The sequence below is a fragment of the Apteryx rowi genome, unplaced genomic scaffold (assembly GCF_003343035.1).
Source record: "Apteryx rowi isolate R43461 unplaced genomic scaffold, aptRow1 scaffold_90, whole genome shotgun sequence".
Lineage (NCBI taxonomy): Eukaryota > Metazoa > Chordata > Aves > Apterygiformes > Apterygidae > Apteryx > Apteryx rowi.
In genome coordinates this window covers 2006887-2017567 of record NW_020451205.1, presented here as the reverse complement: position 1 = coordinate 2017567, position 10681 = coordinate 2006887, and the positions used below count along the sequence as shown (strand labels likewise).

At 43.9% G+C, this 10681-nt stretch overlaps 1 protein-coding gene across 1 annotated transcript; it reads left to right on the top strand.

The window, feature by feature from the left end:
- Positions 1 to 1064: 1064 nt before the first annotated feature.
- LOC112978161 (sulfate transporter-like) lies at positions 1065 to 10415 on the top strand. The gene is given in 7 exon segments (XM_026091368.1): positions 1065 to 1079; positions 4554 to 4607; positions 4609 to 4670; positions 5080 to 5186; positions 5604 to 5655; positions 7399 to 8029; positions 8820 to 10415. Coding segments are annotated over 7 exon segments (2517 nt in total).
- Positions 10416 to 10681: the final 266 nt, after the last annotated feature.

Sequence of the window (10681 nt, the reverse complement as noted above, 5' to 3'; positions counted from 1 at the left end):
TAGACCAGCTCTGGGTGCAGGTCTGGGCACTTACTGTAAGCGTTATGAATGCTTACAGGCCCTTGGGCTACACAAAAGATTTTCTTGATCCAGCATGACTCAGCTTTTAACTGAAGATGCCTTTTACTTTAGGAGACCTCATAGCACACTCTATAATTCCTGTGTTGGTGCCAACAGAGTGACAGGAGCATTCAATTACAGATGATGCCAGTAGGAGCTTTCTGCTCTCATGAAAAACCCAGGACAGCCATTACCTTTAGCAGAGTAACTCTGATTCCCACTAATACAGAGCTGAGATAATGGGGTTTCAATCAGTAGCACCCTTCATTGGTGCCACTGAAGACCCTGCCTTATCTGCAGGCAGCTGTAATTCTCTCTGTACACATTCCTGTGTGAGGTCAGGCGTGCCTGCCCAGTCCCGTGTGGGAGCCTGGCTGGTGGAGGCTGCTTGGGAAAGGGTGTACCAGCAGTAAGGGAGGGGGCCTGCTCCTTACAAACCTCCTGGTAAGCAGCAGGCTGAAAACTTCCTGAGCACTCAGGCAAATGGCTTCAGCTTTTACGCGCATTTCATGAAGCTGCCTAATCCCTTTTCTCAAACCCTTGGATTCCCACACATCCTGTGACAGCAGGTTCCACAGAATTTGTATAGTGTGGGAAAGTTTTTTATTTTGTTTAAAACTTAATAGCAGATACAATCTTGCCATAGGGCAGGTAGTTGGAGAAGTGCCACTGTTCCTGTTTCTCTCCTTGGCTTCTTTACCTATCTGCTGGAGCATTTTTCTTTCTTGTGACACTGAGCTGTGACCTCTCTGGGGTCCCTCTCCACCGTATGTGCTCTTCTGTCTTGGTGTGCGATTAGCTAGAGTTGAATGGCTGAACTATCTCTGTTTCTCAGCCAGCTTGGGAGCCAGCCAGAGACCTCTGCCCGACTCCATGGCTTCTGTGACACTGCAGCAACAGGCTGTGATGGGGAGAAAGCTGTGTTAACCGCAAATAGGGTGACCCTATCAGCCAGCCAACAATTACAGGGGGAAGTGGCATCCGGTCAGCATGGCCTCAGTACCATGGAGGGCTCAGACGTAATGCAAACAAGTCAAGCCTGAAATGATGCAAAACAGCCTGGGCTGAATGCCAATCAGTATAAAACACAAACGTGTCTCCCCATTTTTATTTCATTGTAATTCATCTGGAATCAATTTAATCCATTTTCAGAGCCATTATAGAATTTTAAATTGTTAGCCTAATAATTTGGAAAAGGGTCATGAGCACTGAACATTTGTCATGTGGGAAAAAACATGAAAACAACAATTCCCCACAAAAGTTAGCAAGGAATCATTGTCACTCTCCGTATATAAACAGGAAATGCTCCCCAAATCCTCAGGCTGATGTACTTTGAAGTGCTCTCTTCTTCCATCTTCTAAGAGTGGGCACCAGTGTTGGGGCTGGTAGCAGGGCATTTAGAGGGTGGACCCCCAATGGCGAGTCCTCAATAGCTGAAAGGTTGGTGTGGCATGTTCGACCTCTGCAGCCACTGCACATCTGTTTAGATCTACTATTCCTATGCTGATTCTTTCCAAGAACACATATTCCATCATACATCTTTGAAAGTACACTAAAAAAACATTCCCCATACATCTGTCTTCATGGCCCATTGTTGGGAGTGAGCAGTACTTTGAATAGATGCTCTTTAGGGTTATTTATTTGTAGGTTTTGTTGGTTCTTCCCAACCTTTAAAGTATAGTGATTGCACTGACGTGCAGTCAAAGGGAGAGTGATGATTTTGGCCTTGCAATGTTAATGTCCAAAGAGGATTTATCTTTGCCTTTCATTCTCTGCTGTGACACCCTGCACATTATCATGAACTGCCCTACAAAATAACAGGAGGCTGGAAAAGCTGTTTTGTTATCTGGGATGATCTAATGTAGGACTTTCAGGTTCTCTGGTGTTCTCTTGTAAAAACCTAGGAGAGGCTCTGTCCAGCTCTTTTGTCCTCAGGCATTTTTCTGCATTTTACCATATCTCAGCAGTGGAAACAACTCTGGGATTGTCTTCTTTTCTTTGTTTTTCTCTTTAAAAAGTGACGTTTTGCAGATGTCTATGTCTTGGCAACTCTTTTCAAGTGGAACTGAACGAGCAGCCATCCAAAATGACAGTCTGAAATCCAAGAGCCTCAGATCTGAAGAGAAGGAAAAGCAGCTCTCATAGATATCTGGCACCATTACCTGGCCTTCTTGCCATTTTTTTTAAAAGAGATGGCATGCGATCTAAGTAACTGTGAAGTAGCAGGTACAGCCATGTACTAAGGCAGGCTGGTCCATATATGGAGCCAAGACATGCAGGATGTGACTTGAAAGACTTCAAGGAGCCAAATAGTCATAAGTGTATTCGCAAGCCTTAAATCAAACAAAAACTCTTTGTGCAGCGCAGTTAGTCCTGTTCCAAAGAAAATTACTATATTTACTAAGATGCCAGCTAGTCCCGTTAAATACAAGCTATTCATTGACACAGCAGTACAGAAGTGAACTCTTTATGTTTATCCATTGCAACAGGCCTGGGTAGGCAAGGCCAAAAACAAACGTGGACCCAGACAATTTAATCATAACTTTTTCTACTGTAGGATAGGATACCATGTCACCAGCTCACTGTAAGAATGAAATAGTCTTCTACTGCATTTTCATTGTGCCTAGAACTTGGGTTTTCATGCTCTATTTCTAGCTGGTTGCAGTGGCTGTTGCATAGATTGATGTTACATTGCTCACATACCAGTTTGGGGGTTTTATGCTTTCTGCTTGTCTTAAAAACAGAGGGATGTCCTGTCTACACTTTCATTGTTCAAGTTAATGCTCACCATCTGTCCAACCCAGCCTTTCCTAGGGTGGAGTTAAACAGTTAAGTGAGTTTATGATGGCAATAAAGACCAACCTTAAAAGATGCTTTTGAAAACAAACGTTTAATTTTACTAGTTTAACTACAGTGACCTTGTGTTTGGAAGGCATTGCACTCTTAGCCAGCTCAAGGTCACATGAAATTCTGTACTGGATTGCTTTTTTAAGCTTGTCTGTTGTACATTTTCTAGAGCAAATGTAAAATGTTTTTAGCTTCTACCCTTCTTGCCTCACCTCATACAAGGGAAGTGATTTCAGAGATGTACACAGTATTCAGTGCAAGGAAGTACATTCTTACATCCTTGCTGTCAGGATGGAGAATATAAAATGACCTCTCCTCAGTGCCCACTGGCTAAATTTCCACAGAAAAGAAGACTAAGCAAAAGTTGCTCTAGAATGAAGGCCCTCAATTTCAAGGAGTTCAGCGTTGAGAACCTGACACAGCGAAACCAGCTGGAACAAAGAGCTCAAGGACTTAATTGCAGGGAAAGTTCGGAAAGTTGTCACGTTTTAAAGTTGAGGATACAGAAATAACTGGGAATTTGCTCCCAAGAAAGGGAAAAAGATCATGTAGTGAAGGCTTCAGGCTTAGTTAGAAGGATAGTCACAAAAAAGAATGACAGAGGAAACAAAAAGACTACAAGCAATGGAAAGAAGAACTGATCAGCAAAGAAAACTATGCCTGTGAGAGGTGAGAGGTGAAATGAAGACTTACCCAGCTATGTCAAGTGGTAGAGGAAATCATATCAAACAAAAAAGTTCCACTACATAAATGAAGATGGAATTTGGAGGGAAAAGAACCACCATATAGTGAAAGCAGAATAGAAATTGAAGGTAGTCTAGATACTGCCTCAAATGAAAAGAGTACTAAGTCCCATTTTCATGGTGGATAGTAAGGCTAACCACACTGGATGACAAAATTGGAGATACAGAACTGGAAATGACCACTTCCTAAATAAGATCAAAAAATCAAAGAATAGATTGTGCTCGGATATGTTTCATCCCAGAAAACAAACAAAAGASCAGCCTCGCTTAACCACCAGTTATTCAATGACTGAATTTCAAGGAGAAGGAATCATAGAGAAAGTGGAAGTTTGGTTCACTTACTAAGAAAGAAGATGGAAAAGGAGAATTAGCAAGTAGAGACAACATCAGACAGGTCAAGATACTCAATGAGCTATGACTAGGAAGGAGTATAAAGCATATGAAAAGGTCATCTTTTAAGGATACCAGGAATAAAAAGGCTAAGGAAAGATCTAGTCTATTAACGACAAAAGGAAGTAGGGAAAGGGGAGCTATCAACAGACAAACCTGAAAAGATATGAACTGTAGAGAAATGGCAGAGAAAAAGAGTCTAGTATAAATAGATAAATACATTGAGCAGCTGTCTYCCCTACAACATGTTCTCATTTTTTCCTGTTGCCAGAGAGCACTGATGTTTCTCATTCATTTACTTCTAATTACTGAGATGTTCTTCCACTGATGAGATAAATGTAATTCAAGAGGCAGATCTTCCCCTCCTCTTTTCTCAGGATGTCTCCCCAGCATCTAAATCAAAGACTTGTGAAAATGGCATCTCTCCTTACCCCACATCATCTCTCCTTACCCCACGGGCTSTAAGTCCCCTCCCCAAGCCCAGAACAAAGTCAGTGACAGAAGCAGAAGTAGGAACCGAGCTGCCTGACTGCCAGGCTTTTGTCCTGCTCCACCAGACAGCAGCACATCCTGCCAAAATATTACAGACTCAGTGGATGGGAAAGAAACGATGGAGAATGAGATGAGACTGTGCTGAGAGGTCTAATGTAGGTAGTTGTCAAGGAGCACAAGAGAAGAACAGTTATTACTAGTATTTGAGGCTATTGTTTCATGGTGATGAGACATTATCTCTTTCTCTGGCCACTAGTGCTATTGCTCACGTTTACTTATAAAAAAAATAAAAGCCTCCACTTTACTGAACTGTGCTTACTTCTGCAAAGCAAAATCCCCTTTTACTTGTGCTATGGTCTCTATAAGACACAAGTAAAATGTGGATTGTGCAGATCTCACACACATCAAGTTCTCTCTATCACTAGCTAGAAATAACCCATGTCATCACAACTTTGCTTTCAGTGGAAAAGTCCTTGTACAAAGCCCTTCTGAAGCAAGACATTGTTGACTCTGTGTAAATGTGTGAATGCTGTCTGGCATAACAGAGGTGGAACCACTCAGAGAGTGGTCTGGGACACAACTACGCCTTCATGTCTCTGTGCAGCTATGCTGTATGTAGCAAAGTACATAGGKTGGACAGTGCAGTGGTGCCTGGTAGGAACTCACTGATAGAAAAGCTATCAGGAAACAAAAGTACTTTTGGAACAATTCAGACAAAATCTTGTCCAGAATAGATCAAAAGCTGTGAGGGGAAAAGTGCAGTAGGGCTTAGCCGAGGGAACTCAGTTCATGGAGGAGCGGAGGAGCGATGCAATAGCACATGCAGGAAGATTTCTGTGCATTGTTCTCCTTGTTTAGCAAACACATCTCCAGATACCAGCAATACTGTTATCTGACAGGAGTGCTTATCTAAACTCCTTCAGTCATTCTTAATGGGCAGAACAAGTTTTCATCAAAAATACTCTCTCACAATGATGTTTGTTTTCAAAATACAGCYCTGTTTGGCTGTTTGCACTGTCTCCATCAGCTGGAGCTAGATAAAAGGGCCAATTGTTTGGCTGGATAATTCAGTTCTCTTCGGAGAGAAGCAACATATGATCCAGAAGGAAGGCAAAGGAAACAGGTTTGCAATTGTTTAGCTCATGCTTTCTCTTCTCARTGTATGTTGTGAGGTGAGGAGACAGGTTAGTCAGCAGATGAGAAGCTCCAAATAGTTTCTGGGGGGCCCAAAGAAGGCACACAGTGTATCCCCCTCTGCTCCATGCAGTCAGAGGTAAGAGCTCTGGGTCGGGACCAGTAATGTGAAATGAGGTTGTAGGGTAGGGGAAGGGGATTTTTCATCATCCTGGTTCCATTTCCAATCTGCAGCCAGGCTAGGTCTTCATTCAGGAGTCACTGAATGCTTCTGTTTGTATATTGTTTGGTTTTGACAGAAAGTTATGTTTTGTTGCAAAAGTATATACGTTATTTAATCAGATCAAAAAAATAGCATGCATTCATTCTACAAATACCAGCCCTGTGATGGGCCTGTTTGAAGCAAGCCAGCAATGTAATTCTCTTTTTCTTGTCTCATCCATGCTTTACAAGGAGGGTGGCTTTCCTGATAATTTTCCAGGAGCCAGAGACATCAAATCACAGTTGGTAACTGTGGGGGATTGTTTTCAGCCTCAGTCGTTTAGGGCATCTTCAGAATGGGATGGTCTTTAAGAAAGCATGGAAATATGATTTGGTGAGCTTTCTAAGGAATCTCCCAAGGTCAGAGTTCAGCAACATGATTTTATGTTAAGTGAATGATTTTGATCATTTCTAGTCAATAAGACAGAGTCATTGAAAGGGCAGTTGGTTACCTGGCAGCACTCAGAAAATACTTAGTTTTCTTGAAATTGTTCCTAGACTGCTATCATTTCACTAGTATGTCACGATTCATAGCATTGCCATACACTCCGCATTTCTGTCCTTGTCACAAAAATTCGTTGTTCAATCAGGATAGTTCAGTCCTGTAAAAAAACTAGTAGTTACAGCACAAATAATTAATACCACAAAGATGCCAACATCATGAAAATCATTTGTCAAAACTAATGTTAAGAAGTGATACCAGCAGAATCCAGTTCTGATTTACTGGTGATTTGCCAACATAGAGACACACGGTATAGAACAGTGTGGAAACAGGAATTCCCTGATTCTGGAGGAAAAATCTGTGATTTCAGAATTAATTTGGTTTTGAAACAAAACAAAAAACATCTTGAATTTCCCTGTTTAATTTAATGATGGGGTGAAGAAAACAGAAGAAGGGAAACGCTGGCTCAGTTGAAAGACTTTCTTTAGCGCCTGCTGTTTTTAATATATAACATATTTCAAAAATTTAAAGGAAAAATGAATTTGCAAATAGCCTCCCTTACCCATGCATTACATTCCTAGAACACCACATGGAATATGTCATCATTTTCAAAATAGCTCTTGCCTARGTGGAAGTGTCATCAAGACATGCAGGGTTTCTCAAGAAGTTTTAGTTTCAGTGAAGTCGTATCTGGTAGGGTAGGGATCTCAGAAGATTCTGCTGTCCTGTTTCAAATCAAGAGCTGTGTCTGTAAGGGGCACGGTATTGTCTGTAGTTCTGTCCCTAATGTGGGCATCTATGGCAGCATGAATGCAATATAAACCAAAGTCATTCAGGGCTGTGGCTAATCAGGTCCATAACTGATAACAAACAAATCAACTGGCATGACAGGAAGGTTTGATTTGTCTGAAGCTATTTGCCTTCATCTATTTATCCATGCAATCTACATGAGCCCTGGAGCTAAGCAAAGCACATTATGTACATGAATGCAATACTTCATGGGCATGCCTGCTCTCCTGTCTTACTTAGATCTCCTGGTGCAATGGAGGACACGTCAAGTCAGAAGTCAGGACGGAGCAAAGACATACGGAGCTCCCTCACGCCAGAAGAGTCTCCTGTCCATTTTATACACATCAGGTTGGAGGAATATGAGCCTGTGAACCTCAGCACCCAGGATCTCATCCTAARGAAAGCCAGAGAGGTCTGCCAATGCAATCATCAAACTATCATCACCTTCTTCTGTCACCTGTTCCCAGTGTTGGACTGGCTTCCCCGTTACAATGTCAAGACACAGTTGCTTGGGGATGTCATATCTGGGCTGTTGGTGGGGATAGTTGCCATTCCTCAGTCCATCTCATATTCCCTATTAGCGAACCAGGATCCCATCTATGGAATCTACACCAACTTCTTCTGCAATATCATCTACTTTGCTATGGCCACTTCGCGCCATAACTTCGTTGGCTCCTTTGGTGTCCTGTGCCTGATGATTGGGCAGTCTGTGAATCGGCACCTTCAGCTAGCAGGGTACAGTGACGACAATGCTGGCTCATCACCGATGGGGAATTCCACCTTCTCCGCTAATGGGACGGGTRCCTGTGACAGGAGTTGCTATGCCATCACTGTGGCCCTTTCCTTAAGCTTTCTGGTTGGTCTTTACCAGGTACAAATGTTCACTATTGTGCTGTTTCCTCTCTGTTCTTTCTTTGTCTCAGTTCAGACTTGAGTCACAACAAACCTTGGCTGAAATGACTAGACCTGACACTCTTGAACTGTAGTGATTTAGAAAACCCCAAACACACCTGACTTTGGGGTTGTGCTTTCCCCAGATGATAGGCCAGATCCTTAGATGTGTCTGAAACACGCTTAGGATCAGACTTGGCAAGGGAGGGAAGGGAACTGTGAACTACCTTCCCACCATCCCAGTCCTGGACCTGGGCTGATTCCTGGTGTAGTTTAGGGCTGCCCTCCAGTTCGAGCAAGTCCTCTAAGGACTATGCCCTCATCAGGGACCCCTCTAAAGGCCATTCTCCCTGGAAATGTCTCCACTGCCTAAGCCTAGCTGTTAGTAGGCAACTTCAGCCCCTTTCACTGGGACAACAAAAATTCASTGCATCACACTGTTTTTGCCACTAAGTGATACTCATAAGCTGCTTTGATTTAGCTACCCTTGGACTCTTAGTGTTAACTGCAGCCTTGTTTCTTTTAAGGAGACAGCGACAGGGACCTTGAAGTCTTCTTTGTATGGCATTTCTAGACACAGACAAGTCTAGGTCTCTTTAGTTTTCCATACCCCAAACTAACTACTTAAGATAAAGTCCTCTGTCTTGCACTGAATGCTCAGCAGACAGAGTAGCCAGATATGCTAAAGTGGAAGCAACTGACATAAATTGCTGGTCACCTCTTCCAGCCCTTCTCATGGATGTTAAAGGTATGACTGGCTTTCTTTTCAGATCCTGCTGGGGGTTTTACAGCTGGGCTTTGTGTCTGTCTACCTGTCAGAACCTCTCCTCAGCGGCTTTGTGACTGGCTCCAGCCTCACCATTATCACCTCCCAGATGAAGTATCTCCTGGGAGTGAAAATCCCTCGTCATGAAGGGGTGGGGTCCTTCATCYTGACGTGGGTTGACCTTTTCAGATACATCCAGAACACCAACATCTGTGACCTGGTGACCAGTCTGGTTGCTTTGGCCATCATTGTGCCTGTCAAAGAGATCAATGATCGGTATAAAGACAAGATGAAGGCCCCATTCCCCATAGAGCTGCTGGTGGTCATTGTAGCTACAGTACTATCGTACTACTTCAACTTTGAAGAGCGATACAAGTCTGCTGTTTGCGGGGACATCCCCACTGGCTTCAGGAAACYCACCCTACCAGATACAAAACTCTTTTCCAGCCTAGCAGTTGATGCTCTGCCCATTGCTATTATTGGCTTTGCCATGACTGTCTCCCTGGCAGAAATCTTTGGCAAAAAGCATGGCTACGCTGTTCGTGCCAATCAAGAGATGGTCGCCATTGGCATGTGCAACTTGATCCCTTCTTTCTTCTACTGCTTTGCCAGCTCCGCAGCCCTGACCAAGACTCTGCTGAAGGAATCCACGGGGACCCAGACGCAGGTCTCTGGCCTGGTCACCTCCTTGGTGCTGCTGCTAGTGCTGCTGTGGATTGCTCCACTCTTTTACTCGCTGCAAACATCCATCCTGGGGGTAGTCACCATTGTCAACTTGCGGGGTGGCCTGAGGAAGTTCTGCGACACCCCCCGAATGTGGCAACTCAGCAAGGTGGACACAGTGGTGTGGTGGATGACCATGCTGGCCTCCACACTGATCACCACAGAGATTGGGCTCCTTGTGGGTGTCTGCTTTGCTCTGCTCTGCATCATCTTCCGCACGCAGAGACCCAGGGCCGCCCTCCTGGGCAAGGTCAGCAACTCGGAAATCTATGAGGATCAATCCACTTACAAGCAGCTCAGCAGTATTGCCAACATCAAGATCTTCCGCTTTGAGTCATCTCTTTACTATGCCAACAAGGACTATTTCAAGACTATTCTCTATCAGAAAACTGGAGTAAACCCTACTCTGCTGGCTGCTAAGCATCGAAAGGTGGAAGCCCAGGCAAATGCAGACACAGGCAAGAGCAAGAGCTTTTTCTGCACCAGATCTGACTGTCTGAAACCTGCCAAGAAAAAGGCTGAGAAATCTCCAGCAGATGTCTGTCCTCCTTCCGTAGATATGCACACCTTAATCATTGACTGTGGGGCTATGCAGTTCATAGATACAGCGGGTTTCTCTGTGCTAAAGGAGATGCATCATGACTACAAGGATATTGGTGTCCAGGTACTCTTGGCCAACTGCAACCCTTCCATCCGCCACCTGCTCCAGGAGGGAGGTTGGGCTGGCAAGACAGACTGTGGCAGCCAGTTGGCTTTCCACAGTGTCCATGATGCAGTGAAGTTTGCTGAAAGGTGGTATCATGTGCAGCAGGAGAGCAAGGAGAARAAGGATGCTCTCCTGGACCCTGAAGACCTGAACTTCCAGGCATCTTTGTAGACCCATGTGTGAAGAATGGTTTCTCTTGGCGATGGGTTTGGTATGTACTTCAGAGCAGTTTTAGGAYGTTCGGAGCATTCAAAAAAGACTTCAATGAACTGCTAGAAGCAGGCACCGGGTAAAAAGTCTGGGGAAGGTGTGGACTTCAGAAGAGATTRCCAACAGGTAAATAATCTGAGAGGCATTTCAAGGTCATGCAGATAAAAAGCCTAGATGGCTTTTAACCCTTCTCCTGCAGAGGCTGACTGGCATAAATGTGCTAGTTA